This window comes from Strix uralensis, chromosome 2, assembly GCF_047716275.1.
Source record: "Strix uralensis isolate ZFMK-TIS-50842 chromosome 2, bStrUra1, whole genome shotgun sequence".
In the NCBI taxonomy this organism is placed as follows: Eukaryota; Metazoa; Chordata; class Aves; order Strigiformes; family Strigidae; genus Strix; species Strix uralensis.
Genome location: NC_133973.1, coordinates 53,050,233 through 53,077,999, shown reverse-complemented (window position 1 = coordinate 53,077,999; position 27,767 = coordinate 53,050,233). Strand labels below are relative to the sequence as shown.

Sequence of the window (27,767 nt, the reverse complement as noted above, 5' to 3'; positions counted from 1 at the left end):
GTATGCTCTGGGCAAATCCCATATCATCATTAGCAGAAAATTACACCAAACTGCTGTAAAGTAATTATGCGGCTAAAAGGTGAGCTGGGAGGATGTCACTGATTAAATACTTACCACCAGAGTCAGCCCACATCACATAATGTTTTGTTCAGAGGCTTTCAATCTATTTTCAAATCGCTGGCCAGTGCCATAGACTGAATTGAACCTTCACTCAGGTCTTGAAAAGTATGGTCAGATATGCTTGGCCCTTTTTCATATCAAGTGAATTTTATTTCAGTTATCATATACTACAATACAGTAATTCTTATTTGGTAGCTCGAGGTTGCTCTTGCACCACCAAGCTATTCTCACCAAAATCTTTCACGGGCTCTTGCAGAGGTGCTGCAGTTACAGCAATCCATTGTGGTCACACTGCAGTTTAGCTATCTGTCATACAAAGAATGTGAAAAGTGTGAAAGTTTAGAAATGATGGGATCTGAATTACCTCAATAAAACTCTGCCTGAGTGGAAGACCTTGGAGCAATGACTGAGGAAGTAATAATAACACTGTACTCTATCTTCCCTCCAAATGATCTTAAACACTGGCAAGCTTAATCTTTGACATTCCTGTGAGAAATACATCTCCACGTTGTGGATGGCAGTTTTGAAGCACTGAGATATTATCACTAATAACTGACTTCATTAATTCTTTTCCAGAATGGAGCAACACACCCTCTGGGACACAGAGAAGACACAGTCCTTGACCAGAGGGACCCACCACCAGGGCATCAAAGACAACCGTGACAGATGAGACCACGTGAGGCAAATGATCAGTGGGTTCCAGTTTTATTTTGCATTTATCCCTCCTCTCACCACCTCTCCTAGCCTCGAGCTTCCCCGGCTCAGCTTCCTCCCTTCATGCCGCTGCTTCCTCTTCTCCCCCTCATTCCTCATACCCAAGAGCCAGTGCCAACTCAAATGGACAGCCAAAGGTGCTCTATACAGCCAAAATGCTGAAGGACTTGTACCCTGGGAGACAAGATACCTTTGTACCCTTCAGGACACTGGATGGTCCTTTACAAGCAGCTTTTACCCTGTTTTACCCTGTTCCTGTTGGTGAGGAGTTTGATGGAATAACCCTAATAAGGAAATGGGTTTTCTAATATTGCCTCCAAACATGACACTGGAAACAAGATGGCTAATGGTAAAATCCTGCCTCCGGTGACGTGGGCAGCTGTTTGGTGACTGCAGATACCATATTTTGCTTCAACACACTTCCATTCTCTGTGTACAGTTACCCATACATACAACTCCCCTTTACTGGGGCCCGGTTCTTCTGAAATCAGTCAGAATTTTATCACTGATTTAAATGGGAATGAAACTAGGGCACAGATAGCATAGTTTGTATGTATGCCTGACTTCAAAGTAATCTAGCAGTGCAGTTTAGGGTCTGGCACCATCTGATGCCCTCAACTCCCAGCCACACAAATAGGAAACACAGGTCTGAATGGTCTCTGCCCACTTGCCACGACCTACACGTTCTCATCTGGGTCAGGTGCACCAAGCCCAGCAGCTGGTGTTTCAAGCACTGAATCTCTTCAAAAGCTATCCAGCTGTCACATGAATGTTCATCTGACCCCAGGTTGGCTATGTCTTGGAAACCTACTCTAGGTTTATTATTAAAAAATGTAAGGAAGATTTTTCAAAGAGCTGCAAAATGCCCTCATAGATTTAATGAGAGCTGGGCCACTAACCACAGGCTGCACCTTCGGAAAATCTGCCCTTTACTGCAACTTTTAATTTCAACGAATTTCAAACTTTTGCAACTTTTAAATTCCAGGTCATGTAATCTGTGACTTTGACTGTTAAGTGAAAAATACTTTTAGAACCAGATCTTTGCCAGCCCCAAAGCTATAGATGACCCAGACACTTTTTAACCTGCTCTTATGGAGGCTGTGAAAGCTTGCTTTTTTTTTTATCTCGACAAATGAAAACTTTCATGCACTGATCACTATTCCATCCAAAGGCATACTGCATATCAGCAAACAGAAGTCATTTTACAGAGAAACTTTTGTATACGGCTTGAAAGAAAGCCCAGCAAAAATTGATAATGATAGATGATCTCCCCTGTGACATTCGGGAATAATGCAGTTTCATATTTATATTAGGGAAAAACAAGCCATGGACATATTTAAATAATCATTAAAAATTAAATGCCTGACACAAGGCAGGTTTCAACACTGTTCTGCTGCACATCTTCCAGAAATCTTTAATGGATCTCATTTGAGGTCTTCTAATTTTCTTTGCTCATGAAAAAAAGCTTTGTAATGGAGGTTTGAGTGTATGTGTTATCAGCAGAAGGGTCCCTCGAGGAAAATTAAGTGAAAGGATATTTTTCTTGTCTTCATGTTTGACATTCAGGAGTAGTGACGAGATAAGGTAGGCACAGGAGTCTTTCAAAAAAACACCAGATAGCAATGGCAGCATTTCATAAGGACGTGAACCGTTCATCATCTGCTGCAAAGACTCCATTAATGTGGCCTGCTTTTAAATCCAGTGCTTCGCAAGGAATCCCATTTTCTACTGTTACTGTCACTTCGCCTTTCTCTTCTAAATTTTCTCTCTCTGTTGACTCTTTGTTCCTTCTAAAAACAAGAAAGAGAAAATAATCTTATTCTGTTGACCTGCAGCACTCCACCACAATTCCACAGACAGAAAACTACATTTAATCAGAAGTTTATTGTAGATTATGTTCTGAAAGGCATAACCTGGTGCACCTCTTTGCCATTGTAAATATACCATGGAAGGTGGGAGGCTCACAGCTTGGAAGCCCTGGTTTAGTGGTTTGAGGTCAGGATTAGGAATCAGAAAACCTAGAGTAAACATGTTGTAAGTATGCTATAAATATTACTTCACCTCCTTATTCTGTAAAATGACTGGAGGGTGCAGAAAGAAAAGCTGGTGCAAAACAAAAATGGAAAAAATCTCTAAATCTGTTTTTGCTTTACATCAGAAAGGACTCCACTAAACATCGAGTCTGACCCTGTTATGTAAGTCATAGATTTCACCCCATGATGTGGACAAATTAAAACGTACTTTTTAGAAACAGATCGTGGAAACTTAAGTGCCCTCACACTCCTTGATGATCTTCTCCAGGAGTTAGGTACTCTTAATGCTGCAAATCTGCATTTTTAGTTCAAAATTCATTAATAGCCACCTTCCTAACCAGTATTTTATACTTTTGTTTTCTAGATCAAACAACTGCAAGGCTTTCACTTTTCCAGGCTCCAGTTCTCACCAAAAGCATATTAAAATAGTTGCTGAATAAAATTATCTAAAAATTCAGCCATGAGAAGATGTAATACAGAAATATCAGTCAACATGTCACGATGTTCCTTTAATTCCAGATTTATTGTGACCTTGCGATCTACTAGTTCATAGTCGAAAAACCTGCTGCACTTTACAGCCTGCAGCATCAGCGGTTTCAGAGGATAAGAAACTCAAAGGTCAGTGCCACTGCTTCTTCCTATCCTGCAACATGTACTGTAACAATCTGACTCAGGACAATCATAACAACCTGACTCAGTGTAACTGCTAATAACAGTGATATTAACAATAATAAAACTGTATTGGCCTTTGGGAGATTCTTGGCATTACAGACTTGCTAAAAGTAAACGTGGGGGTAGTAGTGGAAACCTCTGACCTCTGGCTGCTGTATCTGCTCTTACAGTAATAAAAGGAGTGTTCTTTAGTACAAAAAATGTGGGGGCAGAACATAAAAGAAGATACTACGAAGCAGGTTCAAAAGAAATGAGAGAAGTAGATGTGTGGAACTCATTGCCATAGGAATTCAGAGAAGCTAAAAATTTCTGTGAGTCCAAGGGGAGACTCAACAAGTTAATGGAAGAGAAAATACTGTGGGTTACCACACAATACACGGAGACCAAATCCAGCTTAGGAAGTCCCCCAGTTGCAAATTAGATTCTGGGAGAGTAATAGAGGGAAACCTGTGTGTGCTTGCTCTGTTTTCACTCTTCCCAAGGCAAATGTTTATGGCCTCTGCTGCAGATGGGATTTTGGGGGGTAGGGGTAGACGTCAGTCTAGTTCAGCATAGCCAGTAGACGATGGTCCTGCCCTGGGTATGTGCCAAATCTATTATCGGAGAGGGAGACGTCCTGTTGCTGCAATGACAGGAGAGCAAACATAAGGCTGGGAGACAGAGTGTCTGATCCAGCTCACTGTAGAGTCAGGGGCTACAGTCACATGAAGCCCTTCAAGCTGTGGCTTCGAATTTTACATGTTGGCAGTGATGCACAGTGAAGACCTAATTAAGAAAATCTTTCAGTTCAAGAAATGACGCATGAATCTAAGTCATTAATAAAACTCCATTATAGGCTAATCATGTGCTTCCCTACCACCCTGAGTATGAACGGAGTGGAACACGTGCTTTTGGGCTTATTTGAACTGAGATATTTAACTGGTACTTTAAAGGCCTATAAAGACAAAATGCCAGATTTATGAAAAGTCAACACTGTTCTTGTGGCCAGATTTCCAACCCAGCTTGCTAGGCAACAGAGCTGCCATTATGTCAGCCCTGCACAGGTTTCCAAGAAAACTCATTACTGAACATGCTGAAGTCTTTGACAACCTGGTCACATACTTCAGTGCCTGAAAGAGAGATGAGCACTTTCAAAATTCTCTTCTCCGATATCTGGCTCTTCTTTCAAGAAGCCAAATAGACCAGACCATTCCTTTTACCTCTCTAGTCTTTGCAACAGTAGATGGAAGAAATGTATCCTTGGTTTACCATCTCTCTCACTCTCCGACCCCTGCCTGCAGATGCCATTGATGTGAAAGGAGAGTTAGAGTTCAGTCACAGATAAATCTGCTCTAAGGAAAGGTTATACACAAAGGCAGAGCAGAGAAACGGAGGAAGAAGTGAAAAGGAGCAAAACAACTAAAAGGACAAGAGCATGAGACAGAGAGGATGCCAAGTGACTGTAGGTGGGCAGCAACAAGCCATATTACTGGTAGCATGATGATAAGAACATGTAGTTTACACCACATTGAGGGGAACTGCTCAAGCTCAGCTGAATTATTTTAAAAATAGAGGGGGGGAGATGCTGTCTTTCAGCATGATATGAAGCACAAATTATTATTTTATCTAGAAAAATCACAGCTATTTAGTATAATTTATTCATATTACACTTATTTGAAATCTTCAAAGACCCCCTTGAAGTTAGGCACTACACAGACACACAGAGCCATGATACTACACAGAAGGCAGGTATGGGCTTCAGGAAGGGACATTATTCTCCAGTTTTACAGAAGAGGTTGACTAGGTTCAGGGGATGAAATAACTCAGCCCATACCACATGGAAGGTTGTGACAGGGCTTAAATTATCCACAGATCCCAAGTACCTGCCCAGACTCTTTCCCTAACAGCATCGCTCATCTATTGTTTGTTGAATTTAGTTTTTTGAAAACAGAAAGGGGTTTTGCAAATTTGTGCCACTCTTCTGAATGTAAAATATAACTGAAGGGATTCTGACTACGCTACTAAGGGTTCTCTATGAGAAGCACTTATCCTTCGCAGTAAGTGCTGGTTTTCTGAGGTCTTTTAACATTGTTCAAGGTGATAAGGAGGCAGAAAGGAAAAGTCTCTGCAATACAACACTTTTCATATATGAATCCCTTGTTCTGATATATTGGTGGATGCAGTCCACCATACAATCAAAATTTTTAACATTATCTAGTTGTCAGCAGAAATTTAGCTTTTTTCAGTTCTGCTGTTCTTGTACAACTCTCTTGCTGAATCCATAATTTGGTGTTAATCTAACCTCCGTGGCAGCCTAAAGCATGGCAGAAGCTGAACTTCTATGGCAGAATCGCAGCTCAGCTGAAAAATTTCTATTCCTTATGGCCAACTCTGAGCCAACAGAGATGGCAGGACCAAAACACCTACTCTGTCTTGCTCCAACATGCTCACACTAGGGAAGCATGAATAGTCTTCTCTTTTTCACCACTGCCACCACAGGGCAGAAACTGAGAGGAAAAGAGAGTATCTCTCTTCTACCCTACTGCCAAACAGCAAACACATAGGTTCATGGGGAGATCTGGTCATGAACCTGTGAAGGGCTGGGTACATTGGACTCATGAGGTCATGAATGGTAGGTGAGACCATGCAGCATTCGGTTGAGCAGGTCCTCTTCAGCCATACATTAATCATTATTGTGTCCTCTGCTGAGGCTTCTCAAACTGCAGCAGCAAATTTTTTTTTAGCCCTGACAGCTTTTGACAGTACTGCCCTGGAAGGGACACAGTTACTGCCAGCCTTCTCCATCTTGGTAACTGTTTGGGAAGTCTGTGAGAGGAAGCTCACCTGTGGCACACTAAACCTTGAGAAGAATGACAGCAAATGTCTTTGTAAAGCTATCATCTCTAGTTAGGTGGCCTCCAGGATTGTATTCTTATACTCCCTGTTTCCTCATTACACCCCAACATTACTAAGGCATCTATACTTCATAGTTAAAAAATTTAACCCCTTTCCTTGGAAAAGGACACATGGGTTATCTTTACCTACGGAGGGAAGGGGGGTACAGCTATAACTTCTCTGATCTGGAAAGCAAAACCAGCCCAGCTGACTTAACTTGCCAGTATTCAGTTAAAACAGAAGAAAAGCTAAGCTGCTTACTTCTTGCGTTGCTGAATCCCTGCAACAACGAGGAAAACAATTCCAGCCACAATGAGACAAAGAACAACACCAAATACAATAAGCCAGACAGGCGTGGAGGGTTCAACAGGAGGTGATAAGGTTGAGGTTATCTTCAGGAACTGCAGTGTTTTGTCACTCAGTAGGAAGGCACTGTTGATTCTGTTCCGGTTCAGCCTTCATAAAAACACAAAGAACATCACAACTCTTTAGAAAGGTATTTTATAAGTTAAAAAGATGAAAGGAAAAAAACGGAATTTTCATGCATGTGCTGCAAGTCTGGCAGGGCTGAATTTGATGCAGCATGATGTTGGTAGGATTACACAGACCCACACACTTACAAGGTTTTGAACACCAGACTTTCGTAGGCATTTATCTGAAAAATTGGGAAATATAGATGAGACGTGAAGTAGAGTGTTATTATTTATTTCTGGTTTGGACCATGTGCTGAAGACATAGCAGGTTGTAATGTGTAAGGGCATCTCTGTTGTCTTGTTCATGCAGCATTCAAGATTAGCATGGGAGTGGCAGATCTACCCTGTAATGCTCAGAGGATTTACTTATCCATGCCTCTTGGTTCCTAAAACTGAACCATCCTGCATGTTATGGGCCAGTACATCTGCTCTTGCTGCTGTAGATTTTCTTAGGTCCATGAAGCACAGGATACAATTTGGTCCAGAAGAATCCACCCCTATTGCCAACCTATGCCCTTCTTCCCTGAAGGATGCAGCTAAAGGGATTTGTACTTTGCACATTTTTTCCATTGGGACAAACTGTAAGTCTGAGAAATATGCTTTTTCATATTAGTACAACTGCTACCCTTTAATGGAAATCTCCACCCACATTCACTACTTCTAAGCATTTGCAAGTATTTCTGGATCTGAATCTAAGCAGCTTTATGAGGCTTTAGCAGTATCTTTCATTAGCTTTTTCAAAATGTTAGAAGTTTTTTAGAAAATGTATTACATATATTGGTCTTGAGAGATTCTTTTTGATTGCAGTCATATGATTTACAGCAGCTTTTTCTTGTATTCAACTCAATTTATCTACCATAGAGCAAGTATTTCCTAAGAACAAATATATGGGAAATACAGGCAAGATTTTGCAAACTTCTGTTCTTGGAAATCATAATGCTTGACTATTCCTTAAAGAGGAAGGAAGTTCTTAGCCTTAATGGAAAGCTAGCATTCCTGGAGAGGACTGAAAGCCATGGCATATTATAAGACTCGTACAATAAGCTGTCTTTGATTTAGAAAAGATTTTCATCCTTACTAATATGAAAGGATCATTGTGAACAGCTGAAATAAGCATTGTTTACCCTCATCTAATGGCTGGAGTTACAGAATTATGTGCTGAAACACATGCAGGCAACTAAAGGTGTATTTTGTGTTTGTATATGCATAAATATACCTTGTGTATATTTATGCAAGATCTTGGGTATCATACAGAGCTCTGAGAAGGTTTGCCTTCCTCTCTAGTCTTACTTTGCAGAGAGTCTCACGCAATAAAATTCTGGTCCATGGGTAGTGAGTGCTCTTATGTGCTACTGTAGTATGAAGAATTAGAATAATGGTTTAGTATAGAAGCCTGCAGTCAGAAGCAATTGAATAAAGTACTGTAGTTTTATAGACCGTTTTATTTCTTGTTTCTAAATTAGGTAGGAATTAAAACTTTTCAATAATACTGTATTCTTTATCAGGTGACAGATGACAGTTAAAAAACAAACATACTATAATAGCATCTAATTTCTGTGGCAAACAGGGCACATAAAAGACTTAAATAAATCAGCTTATGCTACTGAATTTATCAAAGAATAACAGAAATGCAAAAACCCTGCATTCCAGCATTCTTACAGAGAGCTTCAGTGAATAAATAATCTGCTTCCTCCACTAATGCTATGAAGCTATTGTTTGGTGTCTCTGTAGGAAATAGTTTAATCTGCTCATAAGCTTAAAAGTTAATCTTTCCAAAAGAACGCATACTCATTCATCAGGAATTAGGCATTACATCTCCATAGAGATAACATGAATTTTCAAGACAAAGTACAGAATGCCTAAAAACAAAGAGGTCTGTTTTCCACTCCGTGCTTGAGAAATGTATGTGAGTTATGTTGTGGGAGTCATCTCTATAAACCCCTTATGCAGGTTTGGTAGACCATTGAAGTCAGATTACCCATTTTTTCTTTTTCCCTCTTCAGCTCCACACTCTTGCTTTTATTGGCTACAGAATGTGATATTTAGTAAAAAGCAGACCGATTTGTACCACATGGTACTTTGTACAAGCAATGCTCAGCTATGATATTGACTGGCATTCTAGAAAGAGCTGGTATGAAAAGAATGTGAGTATGAGATTGTTTAAGCCAAGCTGGGACAGAGCCAGCTCTGCTTGTGAAGAGTTCACATGAGCTCTTCTCATGTGAAAGATGACTTCTAAATTAAGTCAGATGAACTGTACTTGAGAAACACCAAAAGGGAGCCTATGGTCATTAGTCCAGGTGTAGATGAGCATGTGGCATGCAATGAAAGTCAAATGATATAAATCCCACTCAGAAAGTGTGCAATTCCATCATTTGAGGGAGAAGGCTCTCACTGGGAAATGTAGCAGCTGGATGAGAGCAGTGTATGTGCCATGCACTGGACAGCAAATTACAGGTAGGGCTCTGGAAAGGGACTAGGTTTCTTCTGAGGCTCCAGGATCAAGAGAGACTCCTTGCAAAGTTATAATTGCAAGGCTCGCATGCTTTGCATTCTGTGGGACTGTTAAAGATCCTCGAATCTCACACACACGAAAGAGTAGTGACCCCTTGTTTTTTTACCTACTTGGATTAGCTCATCCTTAAAGAGGCAGAGTGCTCATTCATACAAGGCCAAGAGAGAGAAAGCATCCTCAGTCAGCAAGGAAGAAAAGGTTGCAGAAGCAGTGACTGTACCTGATGGCTGCCTCTACCTCACTTCCAGGAACAGTTGTCACATTTTTGGAAGAATCTGTGACCACAAACCAAAATGACACCCGATCCGTCACATTGCAGAGAAGCACATTGGAAATTCTGCACATAGTTAAAACAAAAAGCATCATTAAGAAGTATGGAAGGAATTACTGAAACATTTTAGATTTTCTTAAATTATTGTTTTCATCTAAAGGGGGAAAAATTCTTACTTTTAAAAAAGTTAACAGTTAATGCTCAAGGAAGAAATATCACTCACAGCATTTCCCATTTCCCAATATGATAAAAAAAATTAAGCTTCTTGAGACCAAACTTGAGTCTTCAAATGAATTTCTGAATCTATTACAAACTTGCATGGTCTTGGACATATATTTACCATAACCAAATGGAAAAAAACATATTTGCATCTTAATCATCAGGGCTGTGACAAAGGCAATATAATAGGGCAAATGCATCGGTGAACTAAGAATTTTGGTTTTGACAGCTAATAAATACCACTGGGACCAGGCATGGGGGATTCCCCACATGACTTTCAAGTGAGTGCAGTCCTTCTACAGGATACCTTTGTTGGTGGAAAAAGCAATAAAATTGATCTTATTCTTTTTGACATCTTTGCTCACAGAGTCAGGCACAGAGTGGAGGCAACAGGCTAAATTTAGACAGTCTACTGGCACTGGCCTATGTCTTTAGCTTATGCTATGACAAATATTTATCTTATCTGTTTTAAAAGAAGATTGCTGAGCTTTATGTGAAGTTAATAGTGGAAGGGCACAGGCACACATACTATGTAAAAAATGTGCAAAATGTCTTTTAAATGCCTTTTTTCCAATTCTTACAAATTTGTTTTCTACCACTAATACTAGTAAATGGTGGCGCTATCATTAGAAAAACCTCATGGAATGACATCATCCTGAGTATTTAAACTAAAGAAGTGAAGGCTAATGCATAGTATCATAATAGTGACTGAGGATAGATAAGTGTCCCTATGTTCTTCTATCTGTTCCTAGTTTATTCACACAACTAAGAAACAAACCAGTCAAATTTGTGTAATACACAGGAATTGTAGAAGGTGGCATTTATTACAGCATGGCAAGAAACATAGTATGTATCACAAAAGGACAGTCAAAGCCTTTATGAATTCAATGACAGATAGCTAGAGAGATAAAAATGGGAAAAAATACTTAGTTTTCTATCATTAATAAATAACCTCAAAGAATTTGGCTCAGGAATCAGATTTACTGGCCATGTCCAAGCAGCGAGCAGATATTCTGAAAGTCCAGGACCAAGAATTAGGATCATTTTTACTTCCAGAGAGCAGCCTGGACTTGGCTCACCTTTGCACAATGTCTGCCTGGCCACAAGCACAACACAGCCACCCTGTCCTGACAGACCCTGCTTGGGATGATCAGTCTCCAGATACTACCTACTCTTCTGGAGAAGGACACCCTGCAGTGAGCCAGTGAAGAAGAATGCAGCCCCTCTTTTAATTAGCTGCAGTGATGTCTGTAACGCCCCATTACTAACTACTATAATTGGTTTCAAGGCTTGGCCTGTCCATCATCAAAATGCAAGTTTTAACATTGCCTTTCCAGCTGTGCTCCTTCTCAGGGTGACAAAGCTCCGGCTGCAAGCAAGCTCCCCTGCCACAGAGCTCTGCTGTGTAGTGCCATCTACTGGGTAATTACAAATATAATTAAATGACCTCTGCAGTGGCCTGAGGAGCAGGAAGCACGAGGTAGGAAGGTATATAAAGGAGCCAAAATTGCTGATGAATGTGTAGTCTCCATCCAGAAAAGAACAAGTTCGCTTTTAAGGCAGGACAGGCATTGGCTTGATCACAATAGTTCATTACGGACATTTTACATAAATATTTGACTTGCTGCTGAAAGCTTTTTTGGGTGGTCTTTTGGGTGCCTTGCATAGTGCAACCTTTTGCTTTACAGAAAAGGTATATATTCCATAGAGATAGGCAATAAAATGGAAAGCAATGATTTTGCAGAGGTGAAATACCCACTTTTACCTCTGCGACAATGTCAATTTTGCAAATACAGAGAATTTTTATGGATAAAAGAGGAAAGCCATTGTCTGGAATTTGAAAAGATGTTCACATCATTTTGCTGGCAACAGTTAGAAGATGAAAGCAGATTTATTCCCTCCAAAACAAAAGCAAAGCACAAAATTTACAGAAGGGGGAAAAAAAAAAGAGTCTACTTTTGGCTGGTGGCTGACACTCTTGCTGACTTCACAGAATATCTAAAATTGTATCTGCAGAGGAAGTTTTCCATCAGGAAAATTTATAGCAGTAGGACCTAAAGCTTCATGTTACTGCAGTTCTTAAAGCTGGAATTTCTGTGGTGCAATCAAAAACTAGTCCAGGCAGAAAATCTGTGTTGTCCTACAGATGTCCCTGAAACAAAGTGAGTGAGGAAAGTTTGATCCCCAAAGAGAAAGATCAGTTTGGTAAAGACTGGCAAAACACCCTGACTTTCTCATTCTCATGCAGAGACTCAGACTCTTCAACCTGGGGTCTTCCCTACAATGCCAAGGCTTTCAACATGAGATGGGGCAGTCGGTCATCATTAGGGGCAGCATCTCTCTCTCTAGAACAAACAGCACTGAATCAATTGGGCAGCAAGGCTTACACTAGGATATGTAAACTTTGCCTCCTTTCTGCTCCTAGTTGTATCTAAAATCCTTTCTTGATTATAAGCATGCAAAACCAGGCTTCACCACTGCCACTTTTTCATCAGCGGAATCTGAATGCTGTAAATCCTTTCAGGCTCCAAAGAGAATAGTACCGCTTATGAGAAGTTCAAAGGGGATTGAGTTAACACCAAAACAGACTGGTTCAACAAGCACCAATGTGGTAATTTCTTTGCAGCCAGTACGCCTTTTGTTTTTCCCCCGCGCTATTGGCACACTGGTTTGATTCCCAGCATGCAGAAGCTTTACAAAACTATGCCTTTACACTGTTTAGATTTGAGAAACCTGACTTCTCCATGCACTATGCTAATTAAGTGCATTTGTAAACATATATGTGGACATCTTTTTATTTCCTTAGCAGATGATAGGCTTTTGTCATGGAGATTATAGGAGACCGTGATCATCAAAATGACAGGATCCTGGTTCTGCCTTACGGCACCATGGCAAAAGTCCAAAACTGCATTTCCTTTAATATATGCAAGTGAACACCAACGAGTAGAGTGCAGGATGGTTCCTTGGCCTGAAACACCGTCATTGTTCCTGATGGGGATTGAAAGGATTGTTTAGGGGTAAGAAAGAGCTGCCAGAGACTCAAAGGGTGCCTACAGTGGCCAGTAGCTTGTGGGAGAACCACAGTTCACAAGTCCCAAGCACCTATCTCCAGCTCTCTCAAAAGCATCAGGCCTCTTCCAACACAGTGCTGTGCAGCTGCTCCTTCAAAGGACCCTTATTTTCTTCCTTTTTGTGAACTTCAGCCATGGGATCACCTGGATGTAACAGCTTTAACTCTAGAAGTTTATTTTGTTGTTCTAAATGGTCACAATATTTTTAGTATCAAAATAGCCTGTCTTAGGAAGATGGATAATGTTGATGAAATTTTTTCTAGTCACTTCATGATGAAAACTGCAGCTTTTTAAAATCTACAAATGGGGGGAAGATGTACCAAAAGTAGATTCTGCTACTTGAATGGAAGTAAATGTGATTACATTCTTTCTGCTCTAAAGATTAACTAGTCTTAGGCCCAAAAGAGATGCGTATTATTTCAAATGAGTGACAGATTAGAGAAACCAGGGTTACAAACACAGACTACGGACAATAATTTTTTAACACTGAGAGATCAAAGGTTGCCTTTCGTAGTTCATGAATGTATGTATTGAGAATGAATTGAAAGGCCATATATAGAGCAGGAAATAAAGGGGGTTTATTTCTCCACTGAAAAAGAAGTATTTATTTTATCTCTATTAATAATACTGAGTAATTTGATGGATTGTCTTTCTTCTGCTTCACACAAACTTGAAAATTTGATAAGCCTTTCAAACATTAAACACAGCTCCATGATTTATTAAATTTTAGTTTAGAAATTAACTGTAGAGAACTCAAGATATAATGTGCAATCCTGTCCATTCTGCATTGGGTCACTCGCTGGTTACACAAGAGCAACAACAGCATCAACTGCTGTGTCCAGCAGCACAATCAAATGCTTGTCGCTACAGGCTGGCTTTTATCCAGCTTCAGAAGCCTAACAAAAGGTGACTTTGAATCTGAAAAATGATGGAACAGACTGTAACAATGGTTATGCTGATCTACCAGACAAATTATTTGGGGGCCTGATTCAGCTTGCTGAAGTTAATGGCATTTGGTCTCATGTGGGAGTCAGTTGTGGCTGTGAGTTACTGCAGGGCTGTGGGTGTGTTAGAAATTAATGGGATGTTAAAGGAGAGGTTTGTCACATCCTGATTATGGCCCTGTGCAGAATTTATACACTGGCAGAACCACTATTTGGTTATGCAAAATACTGGTGAATTTTTCAGAAGTCTTTATTTTAACAAAAATCTTTAATTAGCCAGATGCAAAATTTGGGTAAATTTAGACGCTACCAAAATGCAGTCACAGTTTGTTTGTTCTTTTATGATGGGATAATTGATCACTGATCTTTTACAGCTCCCAAAGAAAATCTGTTGGCATTTATCTGTAGGAGCTCCTATAGTTTAATTTATTTGCCACAAGCTCCTGCTTCTGCCTCCCTCTTCACCACACTGCAAGCCCCTGCCACTATCCTTACCAGCTATGCAAGAGTGCCTTTCCTGCGTGCACGGCATGCTGCTGTACCCTCTGAGACGCTGAGTGCTCCCACACCTCTATACCCCCTGCAGAGGGGATGGACTGCACTCCTTCCTCTATACCTACTTCCTTCCAACTGACAGCCACAAGAGCGGAGAAAGGAGTGCATTATTTCCAGGACTTTTAACAGGATGGAGGCTTTCACGGCTTTCCCACTCCCATGTAACAGGCAGGTTATTTGGCATGTATTAGGAGGTTCATCTAGCTCTCCATCACTGAAAAGGGACTCTGAGGTCCCTTGGGATTTGGGAGAGATCTACAGACAGGAAACTCCTCAGCCTGTTGCCTAGTAAGTTGTACCAGATCTCAGAGCTGCACAGCTGTCCTTTGGTTGACGTGCTGTCTACACGTGACCCCAAAGGTATCTAAAAGTCCTAGAAAAGTTATCAGTTATACCTCCAAGGTACACCCCAACAAGTTATACCTCATGAGGAAGTCCTATACCATCTTAAAAAGAGGTAAAGATGCCCACACCTAGCTGTTTCCAAATATTATACTGACTTCTCCTTTGACAAACATAGTAGCAGGAAATTATTGATGTATGCACTTCCACCTCCAAACTGGAGTAACAGTGACATTGTCATATTTGTCCATAGGAATAATTGTCTTGGTAGGAAACCGAATAAAGTGAGCATAAATTCTGTGATTTCCCAGAGTGGATAGAGATAACTTCCATTAAAACTTCATCCTCTTCAAGCACCATGGCTCTCCGCAGACTCAACTAATAGAAAATTTGTGCAGGAATGGGAAAAAATCAAGCCAGTATGAAAGAAGTTAAAGATCACTGGCTTCTGACACAAGTTTTTTGCTTTGAGAAAGCACCATGACTTTGAAGGAAGACAGTAATTTAAAAAAGAACCTGGGACTAAAATAAGCATACAAAAGTAAATCTTTATGGATCAGATACTGGATGAAAACCCTGCTAATTTGAAAACCTGAGAAAAAGCCCTGCATAATCACTTTTAATTAGCTTGTATCTTGAACTCATTTTTTCAAGTGTCATTTTAATTGTGTGCAGTAGCATACTTGGCTGTTTTTGTTAAGCTTGGTGTAATGGTTCTCTTGCTCAAAGAAGACGACTTCTGAGGAATAAAAATGAAACAGCAAGGAACCAAACATTCCTGTTACATGGAGGGGGAAATCACCTTCTATTTAAGAGAAAGTTCAGCAGCACCATAATCATCATGTGACTAAAGTTAGCTAATATCTTTGCAAACGTGGAATATGATTCATCTGATGCAATGGCAGCCTGAAGCAGGGGGTTTTTTTAAAGTAAACCGAGAACCTTATCCTCATTAGCCTACCAGAACTATAAATCTTTCCTTTAAGATTGAAAAACAAATAAAAATAATGGGTCTATAGAAACACACTTACAAGGTTTCTCATTTAAGAAAGATAAGAACATAGTGAAAACACAGCTTGGTAAATGGTCTGTCTAATGTGGTACCTAATTTCATAAGTAGCAAGGATCAGAAGCCTGAGAAGAATATTCAGTACCTCAGGGTATATGTAATCCCCAAACCAATTAAAGGATGATTTATGTCTGAACTGCAACATCTGAAACTTCTTGATGCTAGGTAACTCAACCGCTGCAATATGAGGGATAGGTACCCCCAGCAGAACACAGCACTAGCATAGCTATCCACCTTCCAGTTCTCTGAGTCAGCTCATCTCCAGCATACTGCTCAAGCTGTGCTCTAAGAAAATGTGCACCAAAGCTGCTTATTCAAGGATCTGTATTGCAGTTCTTGACTTCACCAATGTGTTCCTTCGCCTCCTCCCAGTATGGTCTCCAGAAGGTATTATGTCTTACTGCCAGATTCTGCTAGAGTGAATTGGCACAACCCCACTGAGATCCACAGCTGTGTCACTTCCCATCAGCAGGGATGCTGGTCCAAAGATTGAACATTGCTTAAGACAGAGAGAGTGTGATGTTTAACATATATATCTGGGTGTCAAAGAAATACAGCAGAATGGTGTGTTGTTAGAAGCTGTATATACGGATTTCTACAGTTCGGTACAGCAGAGAATGGGCCACCACATGCAGCACTGTTAATATGTATAAGGCAAATCAGAGTAGATGCTTACTGAGTTGTGCTCTTGCTGGAATATCTTCTCATTGCAAAAGCCACCATTGCTTTGAAGAGGTACTCTTCATTAGCATCCCAGGCATACTGTAAAGGAAGATGGAAAACAATCAGTTTCAGCACCAGTGCTGGCAGTACAAAGAGGGAAAAGAGTCACTGAACTTGAAATGCTATTGATCAAGAAAATGAATAAATTCTCTGATAATGCTACAAAAATAAATTCCTGCCCATTATTTAGTGTGCACAAAGGACTTTTTCTAACAGCTGTTATAAAGCACAATATAAAGTGCAAAGAATCTTTCCAAAAACTGAATGAATTGAATGTTTCTGAAGCTGACCAAACTGGAGATGTAAAGTTTCTCATACCAAAGACTAGGCATATTACTAGAATTCTCCCCACAGAGCTGCACCCATGCCTTGCCTCTTTTTCTGGATAAACCCTGTTAATGTAGAAGGTTTAAATCCACTCTCAAAGACCATTTGGCTCTGCCCAAAAATTAAGAAACAAGCTAATGTTGGAGGTAGTCTCTGGAAGTTCAATTTCAGGACACCAGGAAATAAAATGAGATTATGGCCTTATTGCTGCACACCACCCTTGCAACAAGAAGACAGACTCAACTATAGTACAAATTACTACATCACACATGAGACAAAAGAAAGTAGCATCCTTATTACTTCAATAAGAAGTATAATACAGGCTCCAAAAACTGTTCTCTGTGATCTTGATGAAAAATCATTCTTCCATAATTTTTGTTTTCTGAGATAGCTTCATTAGGTTCCCCTGGGCTTTCATTCACATACGCAATTCTAATGACCTCTAAGAACTGCATCTCTTGTATTTTTATAACAAGAGCCATGACTGAGACATACTAATTGAATTTCCCCTTTCAGCAGATTACAGAGATTAATAGTTTCTCAGAATTATATTAATGGAGGTTAGAGGCAGCTTTCTTCAGTCAATCAGAACACAAATCTAATCTTTAACTTCCAACATTAAAAAAATCTGCAATCATCCAAACCAGAAACCCAACAGTGTGGATACTCAACCCTGTTGACAACTTGGACCTGCTTTTTCATGGGCCTTTATAACACATTCAGAAACCAGCAATGTACATCAAAAAGCAGTCAAATAAACAGCATTGAAAATGCCAAATCTTAATTCTGATTTTTAAATTCTGATTTTGGATGCATGGAGCTGCAATCTCTCTGCACAAAGAAGGAATCCAACTTCTGGGCATGAGCCCTCATTTTGCTCTGACATCCTGTGGACTGGGAACCTAAGCGGGAAAGGAGGCAGTCATTTCAAGGGCAGAGAGTCATACTGATCATATTTATCATCCCTAGGCAAATGATGAGTGGTGAAATGGGCTCTCTGGGATGCTGTAGGACAGAGACAACAAAGCTGAGCAACAGACAACTTGCATTAAAACCCAGATACAGTGCTGGGAATCTGGGTTCTGACTCAACACTCTTGCCTTGTGAATGAAGGGTGGTGTAAGAGCATACTGTGATAATGCATGCCAGTCTGGGAACTTAAACTGAAAAAAAAAACGAAAGAAACTCTTTGAAAAGAAATTATAAAAGCCTGTATTTTGATCCCACTGCACTGATGAAAACATAACAGTAATGACAGCAACTAGTACTAAAAGAAAAAGAGATAATGCAGTAGAGGAATTAATATAGATGAGAGCCATAAAACTATTTATCGCCATTTTAAAGACATCTGTATTTAAACAATTTGCACGATTTGCAGCACTAAAAGGGGAGATCTTCCTTTTTCTGTGTGTGGTACTATTGACTGAATTCCTACATGCCATCTGCAGTCTTTGAGAACAGGTCCAAAAGGACAGAAAAAAAATCATTTGTTATCCAGTGGATTAAACCAGCTGTAAAGATAATTTAATCAGTTGTCTTGAAAATGGATAATGATGAAGCACACTCCATTTCATGCTCACATGGACACAAATGCAATGCAGCACTACCAAGTATATGTACTTGATATGTATGTTTAGTGCAGTACATGTATATATGAACAATTCGTCACTATCCAGTATTCAGTTTTCATAAATAATGTAGTAGCCTGGGCCTTCTTTAAGTCAGAGTAACAAAAAGGGTATCTCACAGCAGGGAAAATAATTTGTAGTAACTCCAGTCCCAGCTGAAAGAGTAAGCAGTTTTAAAAAGGCAGAATAAACAGAAAGCTGCAAGAAATGGCGGAGGAGTCCGGCAGAGAAAGTTCAGCAGAAATCAGGGGCCTGCTTGAGTGAGAAGATGCTGCAGACAACCTTCTGGGCAGAAGGGCAAGAAGTCCCAAGAAAACAGTGATCAGATAGGAGGTAGAGCAGATGGAGATGGTTGTGGGCTCCATATGAACAAGAACCTTTATACACGACTGCATCCAGGAATATGCAGGGGGGAGGCAACATAACGAGGAGAAAAAGTATGGCAAGAATACTTTTAAGCTAATAAACTGTATGAACTCAGGACAAGTGGGCACGAATTGCCAGAAGCCAATTTCTAATCATCAGCTTTCTCCAGGCAGAGGGGTAGGTGCAAAGAAACCTGAATCATTCTACTATGGGGCTTTATCAGTGTCACCCTTATCCTCCAATTGCAAAGGCCTGGACTGCAACTGATGACTGAGGATGTTGCTTCTGTTCTTATGTTCCTATGAAGTACAGCTTTTGATGCACAATTTGTGCTGCTATAGAGGAAATGTATTAAATATCATTTGCAACCACACACTATTAACATAAGATTACTCTGTTATCAATGAAACCTTACACGATGGTATCAGAACTGTTAACATTTACCATCTTCTTTGCTCTACAAAGGAACAAACACAGACACCTTGGCTCAGTTGCACTTACTATCCTTTATATGTTAAGGAGGAGCAGAATTAGGCACAGCTGACTGTGAAACCCAGTCTTAAGTGGCTGTTAGTGAAAGGGGAGATTGATGAAATAATGGGTAAAAGATGATGAGTGTAGGTTGTTGATGCAGTGAAATGCTATAGTAGTGCTGTAAGAAAGACAAAAATTTAAGTTAGTAAAACGAAGTTATAATATTACAGCATTGCCCTGAGCAACCTGATCTGATTTCAGTGTTGACCTGGCTTTGAGCAGCAGGGGACTATGGACCTTCCAAGGTCCCTTCCCTCCTGAATGGTTCTGTGTTTTGACTAGACAGCCATTCAGACAACAGTGTGGCTACAGGCACATGAACCCACTTCTGGGTCCCATTTGGTGGCAAGACACCAGGTCCACGTCAGCCTTTCTCCTCTTCATCCTCTACCCTGGAAACAGCCTGGAATCATTAGCTAGAAGGGAAGTGCACCTCCTACTTCACCTGGCTGCAGTCCCTGAGCTGCCAGCTCTTTGACTCTTATGGTTAAATTGAGTGGTGACACCGAGTTACACAGACTACCCAGTGCACATCACTGCTGCTCACTCCCTAGCTGTCTTTGGCCCTTTTGAATTAACTCTCTAGCACTCTGCTAACTCCATGAATAGGAAGCAACTAGTGACTAGCAGCTACTCCAGAAGCCACTCATAAAGTTAACACCATCCTCAGAGAGACTCATAAATCACCTTCCTTCCATTTAGGCTTGCAGACATGATGTTTCCTCCCACCTGTTAGCAAATAATGTCTCTGTCAAGTACACTCATTATTTGCAAATCAAATGATAACAGCTAAATACTTAATGTATCGTAGCTGCTCTTTTCAGCTCCATTGTGATAAGAACTATATAAATACACTAAATAGCACTCCCTACCTCAAAGTACAGCCTACCTTATGAACAAATTAAAAAATGGTGTCCTGTCAGCCTCACACAAATTGGATGGCATGCACTAAAGCATGTGAAAAACTACACTAAACTATTTTCTATGTCCCTGAACGTACGTTGGAGTTATCCTGCCAGTCCTAGAGCAAAATGCCCACCACAGTGTCAGGGTTTTCTGTTATCATCTAGCTTGAAGTGACTTGAAAATTAATGAAATGGAATTCAGTAGCAGAGCATCATATCAAGATATTCTAAGCTGGCTGTGTCCTACTGTGATACAATGACAGTATTATGCTTTTCTTTGCTAAATAAATAAATAAAAAAGTGTCCCAAATTCTTTAACCAAAATGAATTTCAGTTTGATAGTAGTTTCGTTTTCAATTTCAGTCAGTTTCAAGTTTTCAATTTGCAGAGAAGATTGCAATGGCTATGAAAAGGAACTACTACCTGTGCACTTAATAAATTGTTCATTATTTGTGGGTAATTTCGTATGGCATCATACCACTTTCAGCATGTTGTTGTTCTAAAATGCTGTTCTACGTTGTCCCATTCTTAGGGCTTTCACACACTTTGTCCTATGAAATAAACTACTATCTATCTACAAAAAACAATAGACTCCTTGGTTATTACTTTTTTCTTGTACTATAAAGTGCCTTTAAGATTAATGATTTATATCATACCCTTTCTGGATGAAAAATAAAAAAAATGCAAATGATCAAACAAGAATGCCTTACTTTACTATAGTTGGAGAAGTAAAAAGCACTAAGAAAGAGCATTACTGAGAACTGCAATTTTCATTCTTTGCCACTATTTTGAACCAAGATTAAATCAAAATATTAGCAATTATCATCAAGAGGAGCTTCAATAATGATTTTCACATATTTTTAGCCATAGGATTACACTATTTTTAATATATTTTTAAACAAACCAGGCTCACATTCCTGTTTAATTAAAGTCTCTCACCCAAGAGAATTGACTTCAATATGAATTTCCACAGACAAATACTTTAGCACGTATCTTGAATATTTCTTCCCAATTTGTCTGGTTTATGAAGTTACCAGCAGAATTAGGTCCCTGCTAATGTTAGTTTAAATTACCTGATATTTCAGGGTAATTTTAGAACAGATTCTACAGTCATAGGGAGACTCTCATCTCTCCAATCTGTTATAACATGTAACCTGCTGCTTTTTGTTTTCCAGGGCTCCTAACATAATCAGACACCAGACTTCCAATAGAAATGACTGTCCAAGACATTTCATATCTAATTTTGTGCTGAGCCCTGTAACACACTGCAGATTTGCTCTAAGCATTCAAAGCTGCAAATGAAGTACTGGGCTTGGCCATATTTCATAGCACCTTAGATCAGGAAGGACCATTCGGTCATCTAATGTCCCAAACTCTCATGTATTACAGACCCTTATTGCTCACACCAGTACTTCCACATTAAGCCTAAGGACTTGAATTAAACCAAAGCATTTCAGTCCTGAATCTGCTCTACAGATCATGCTTGTCTGAAAGCCTGACATAAGTCCCATTTCATAAAGACCTAACAATCTTTTCCTCTTCTCTTCCCAGACATGCTTAAGACTTCACAATTAGCACTCTCAAGCAGAAGTGCTTTTCCCAAAATACAGACTTAGATTTATGCAGCACCTCTATGCATAAAAATAGAGGTTTTCCAGGAAAAAGAAAAATCTTTGACAGGAAATTATCTTTACGAAAAGGCAAGCTTTATACTTCTCTTAAAGGACACCATTTGAAGGAGTAGGCTAAAGTCAAATGTCAAGAAATGCCTGGATCATGACTTGAGCAATCTATTACAATTAACATTTCAGAACAAATTGCTTGTGCTGCTTTCAGAAATTTTACAGTATATATTACTTCTGTTTTGGCAGATATTCAGTTAGGAAGAATATGTGAAGATACTTTACTTACTGCATTATCTCCCAAAGCTGTTTTGATACTAAGACGTACTTTGAAAGCATTCTGTGCATCTGACACAAAGAGAAAAAAGCAAACATATATTGATAGTCAGCCAAAATAGGATTTTAAATCATTTACTTCTCTAATTATTTCACAGATGGCAGCTTCTAACAGATCACCTGGTTAGGAGAAGTTACTAGCATGAAAAAAGGTGTAGCCTACAGAGTCTCAGTGAGGTTTACCATGACCTCTTTAAGTGAGATCAACTTCTGTACTTAATTTGCAAACTCATAAAAGAAGTAAATGCTCAGCATTTCAATCTTCAAACTGGAGACAACCAGTTAAAATAAAAATCTGAGAAGCTGTCAGCTTTGTAGGCAGAAACTCATAGCTACATTTACCTGGGGGAGGATGGAAATCAGCTCCAAAACTTACCTGGCTTGCAGAGCTCAGCATGAGCAACGGCAACTACAGAGAGAGTAAGCAGCAAAACCCGTAGCATCCTGTCAGTGTGGAAAGGTTGAGGCAAAAAGAAGTGAGTCTCCCCTGTAAAGCACTCTTAAACTTTCTGTGACCCGGGATTAAAGCATCAGCAGCACAAGCGAGCAACCAAGTAGAAGGTTTAATAATTAACTCCCATTATTTTAGCTAAAACAGGCACCAGAAACAACTGTCTTCTGTTAGTTATTTACTACCTTTCTCTGTAGTAAGAAGAAAAAAAAAAAACAAACCTATAACAAGTTTTTAATTTTCCTTCTTTCTTTTTAGAATAATACAAAACTTCACACAGTGCCCAGGCCAACCTTTTTTCTCCCCCAGATGCGATGTCAGACAGGCACACAAGATATCTGAGGGATGTCGCACCAGAGCAGCTGGCGGCTGCAGTGGCAGGATGCTGTGCTGTTACCCACTGCAGGTGAATTTGAAGTGCAGCTGCCACCAGATCCCAAAAGAAGATGCCACCTGGCTTCCCTGGGAAACCGGCTGGCTCCACAGAGGGCCCTTGAGGATAAAGAAAGATTGGGCAGCCTTTTCACCCCTCCGAAAGAAATACATGATGAACACAGAAGCCCTGGCCCCAAAAAACAGGGCTCTGGATTTGCCCCTCATTTGCCTTCAAACGCAGAACTTCTGAAGGGCTGGCCATCGTGGCCCCAGTACCATGTCCCCCCCATCCTTGCCTCAGTCCCATTCCCGCGTCCTGGCTCAGGAGCTTGTCTGAGCCTGGCAAAGCAAACACCTTGTTCCACACAAAAACCCCCACACCCAAGGCATTGCTTTGCACGAACAGTTTTAAAGGTGGAGAAATACTTTCTTGCTGTTGGAGGATCGTTACGGTAGCAACTGGAATAAGAAAAGGTGCAATAAAAGGACTTCATAGGAAATATGTTGAATAAGGACATATTCTTGTTTTGTAGACATGACACAATGTGTATATATATACACACGCATGTATGGAAATATTTTAATGATGCACTCTACACTATTAGTCAAAGGTTTACCAAGACAAATAAATAAATGCAGAGGAGAAAGAATTCAGAAACTGAAATCTATCGCAAGTACTTGAACAGTCTTTGCAATCTGGGCAGCAAGACAGGATTATTTTATTCCACTCTGCTGCTGTACTCCCCCTGTAGCCACTGTGATTAATGGTTAGTTCCTAAATTGAAGATTGCTTCAGAATTACTTTCAGTTGGTCCTTCAGCACACAGAAGTGTGTCCTGAGACTGCAGACCCAAAGACCTTCACAAGAATGACTACCAGTGAGAAAATTTTACTTAAATGTGGGACTGAATTTATGGAAAACAATAACCAGTATTTACTACGTAAGAATACTTGGACTTTCAGGTAACAGAGAACTTACTGTTTCACTAATTTAATCTTCTTTTTAGAAGCCACTGTTAAAGGACTTGATATCCCATCTTTAAAAGTCATTAAATCAACCTGATTCCGGGGCATCTGTTTACTCTCGCTAGGCAACCAGTTCTCAGTACAGAACTGTTGGATACATTATCTGCTTAGACATTCAATCTATACCTATGAAAACAAAAAAGTGATGTATTCATTTCTAATGACAGCTTAAATTAACACGCTGTATGTACGTGCATCAAAAGGAGGGCACTAAAATATATACAGATGTGTGAAAGACTATCAGTTCTCTGTAAAATTTGTAATTTTAAAGAAATCTTAAAAGAACATGAATGTAATCAGTTTCATGCTAAATTCATGTGTGTTGCTTCAATAATGAGCATTTGAACTTTTTTGTACCTTTGGGGAAAATACTGGAGAACTTAGGAAGAGAGCAGAAAAGCCAAGTGTTGTTTTCCTGCTGCCAGAAGGCAAATGGAACCAAGCATTGATACGTGGCATCACCACTTCTCCCCGCTGTAAACCACTGTAAATCAGTTCTTTCCCTCAGAATCACATGGAGCTGATGTCAAAGTACATCGAAGGCACACGATGCCCAGCAGGAACAACCTCAGAGGACATGACTGGGTTCCCTGATCAGGGCTGCTGACTTCCAGCCAGGATGGCTGATTTTCCCCAATTTGTCTTGCTGGCTGGCAAGACAAATTGATTTTTTCCAGCAGAGAGGGGAGGAGGCCAGGAGAAGAAGCAGCATGATAAACATCCCAGCTCAGAGCTCACATGGAGAGCACGGTGCAGTTGATATATACATGCCCGGCAAGTTGGATGTGTACCAAAGGCATCCAGCTGACTGCCCATGTGCTTATTCAGTTGTATATGCATAGGGTGCTGCATATAAGCAACTGATTGCTGCATATCTATAAATCTTTTTCCAAAGCCAGCGTGTTTTTCAAACAAGCCAGGTGGACAAGCAAGCCTAGGCCAGGTGTTAATAGAAAGCTAACTTTTCTTCAAATCAATGACATTTTAAAATACTCTCTTAAAAAGCACTGTAACTTTTCTGGTTGCAAATGGAGTATATCAGCATAATCTAAAAAGACAGACATTCTGCCACTTTGTATCTCTGTAATAAATCTACATGCATGGATAACATTCTGCCCAGACTCTTTTCTCCCATTTCGGCCAGATATGTAGCACTGTTTAAACATCTCTCCATTTGTTTGCCACTGATTAATCAGTCAGGTATTAGTTTGCTTGAACAAATCACAATCTACATGCACATATGCAAGGTATGGTTTTAATTCAGTAGTTTGTGAGGTTCTAGATTTTTAAATAGTTCCTCTTTCACAGTAACTTCGTTTTTCCTAACAACTGTGGAGCTACAGGTCACAGCCATACAGAATCTAATGCATGATCTGCATCTCAGAAATATCATTGAATTAGTGCAAAGAACTATTTCTCTTGTACTAAATGAGTTTGTCTGCCTGGTTGAAAAATAACAGTATCACTAGAATTTTTTCAGTGCTTGTGACCTCCATAAATTCATGTATTATCTGTATGTATATACGTAACAGTATACCATAATTTGGACTGCCAAACAAATCAAGAGAGGACTGAAATTTCAAGAAAGCATATGACTTGGTAAAACAAACAAAACCCCTTCCATGTTCTCGATGTGATTAGCAATGTACTTTGCTGCTTCTTTCAATGTCTTTGAAATGGAAAATCCCAGGAAAGTAAAATATTGATAGCTATCATATAAGTTAATTAACAGCTATGGCCAAACTTAACCTCAGTTTTCAAATTTGACAAATTAACAGTTTTAAACTCTAAGGAAGTTAATCTTTAGTCTTAAATAGTTCTGTTCAACTCTTACGAGCAAAGAGTCAATGTGCTACTGTCAGCATTAGTCACTCATGGAAATGTACCTGGAGAACTGCAGATCTAATTGTACACAGTGCTTTGCAGTTCCCCGGGTGCAATGGAAACGATGAACGCTGCACGTCTTTTGCAGACTTGAGATTAGGACCTAAGTGAACGTCAGTATAATCTAACAGGTCAGGCTGGCTGATATGGATTCAGCCTAAGTCTCATTAAATGGGAGTTTTTCCAGTAACTTTTGGGGGAACAGGGTGTTGAAGGAGGACCGCCACCACTATCATCATTGTAATAATGCAAAAGTGACTTACATTGTCACAGAATTTTTATCACTGCTCACAGAAGAAGAGAGGATGTGAGAAATCGTTTACCCCTCAAGACAGCAGTGTAGCCATTTGGCAGCAGGTGGGGGAAGGACACACTCCCTAGAGTTCAGGTATATTGCCTTGAAATGTGCACTTTGCAGCGGAAAGCACCAAGGATCACCTGCAACAGGGCTAGTACTGAGAAGGAACAAACAGAAACTTCCAGGGTAGAGGGGATGGTGAAGGATGGTACTGCTGCCACCACTTCACTGTTAAGTTTCTAGTACAATCTACAGTCCTGAAGTGTCAATGAAAACCGACCACTTCCTATCTCAAACCCACACTTCCTGAACATCTCCTAGTCAACACGCATCTTCTGAGTTGACCAAATCCACACTAGTGATTTACTGCCATTTCCCACGTGTTCTCTTATGTCCATTTTCTTCAGCCAGGAAAATAAAACCTGTAGGATTCCATGAGGAATGGTACCACTCTTCTACAGGAACATATGGCAAAAATTATGAGGACAACTCTTAGATAATCCATATGCCTACAAAATGTACCTTTCTTTTTTTCCACACAGGGCTCGGGCATAGAACAAAGAGAGTGAACGCTTCTTATCTGCTGATGTCAGTCCACACTGGTAGGAAATATGAGAGAAACAGAACAGAACCACGTAGAAATGAAGTGCAAATGTGTGCTAAACAGAGTATCTGTACTCTTGCTCAGAGCTGGCCTACTGCACAGGCACGGCTCTGTGCATACATCTTAAAAGACATGCAGAGATTTATAATGTAATATGGTATGTAAGTTCAAGATGCGGGAGAAAAGTTTCTCTGTTCTGTGCTATTCTGTGAGGTATGATCAGCGCACCTGGTATCAACCTTCTCATGATGAGGTTCACATAGTACCATACAGTGCAGGTATACTTTTCTTTAGGAAACACTGAAGAGTGAGTTCCACAAACTTCTTGAAGGTTTCCACAAAAATAACCTCTGCTTGAAAAGGCCTGCAGTCTACCATCCCAGTCTAAGGGCTAACAGCTACTGACCAGAATGCTACGTTACTTTGGATATGTGAATGGCCTCTGCCTGGAATGGCCATATTTGTTTCTTTCTGATACCATATCAGTTAAATTGTATGGAATTCTGAGCCTGTACGTGAATATCAAGCTGCTGTTATGTGTATAAATTAATAAGAATAAATAAAATGGAGAAAAATGCAATTATTCTATTCAGAGGTATGACAGCTTTTCGAGAATCATTATGAATATCTGTAATAGCTGATGTATTTTGTTTTCTTATAGAGATCCTCCTTTTCAGTACTGGAATATATAAGCTTAAGGTGGTTCTTTCCCAAAGTATATTGGGAAAATGCCATAATGAAATGTAGCATACTAATGAAAGAAATGACTGAATTCCTCAAATGTGACTTATAAAGGAAGGTTATTGTTACAGCACT

The 27,767-nt window shown here is 39.9% G+C and overlaps 1 protein-coding gene and 1 long non-coding RNA gene across 3 annotated transcripts; one reads left to right on the top strand and one right to left on the bottom strand.

Moving 5' to 3' along the window:
- Positions 1-246: 246 nt before the first annotated feature.
- CLTRN (collectrin, amino acid transport regulator) lies at positions 247-22,816 on the bottom strand. Of its 2 annotated transcripts, XM_074858731.1 has the most exons (6): positions 22,690-22,816; positions 22,267-22,325; positions 16,549-16,634; positions 9,622-9,738; positions 6,675-6,869; positions 247-2,624 (listed from the first exon to the last, which is right to left on the bottom strand). In XM_074858731.1, the coding sequence occupies exons 1-6, from the start codon at positions 22,754-22,756 to the stop codon at positions 2,468-2,470; spliced, it is 681 nt and encodes a 226-aa protein (XP_074714832.1). In that variant the 5' UTR covers positions 22,757-22,816; the 3' UTR covers positions 247-2,467. The 2 variants fall into 2 exon arrangements, with proteins under 2 accessions (XP_074714832.1, XP_074714834.1); XM_074858733.1 differs by lacking the exon at positions 22,267-22,325 and having other exon boundaries at positions 22,690-22,752.
- A 1,161-nt stretch (positions 22,817-23,977) lies between these two features.
- Positions 23,978-27,531, top strand: LOC141940157 (uncharacterized). The gene is made up of 2 exons (XR_012627898.1): positions 23,978-24,102; positions 26,890-27,531. It is a non-coding gene; the product is annotated as an uncharacterized LOC141940157 (long non-coding RNA).
- Positions 27,532-27,767: the final 236 nt, after the last annotated feature.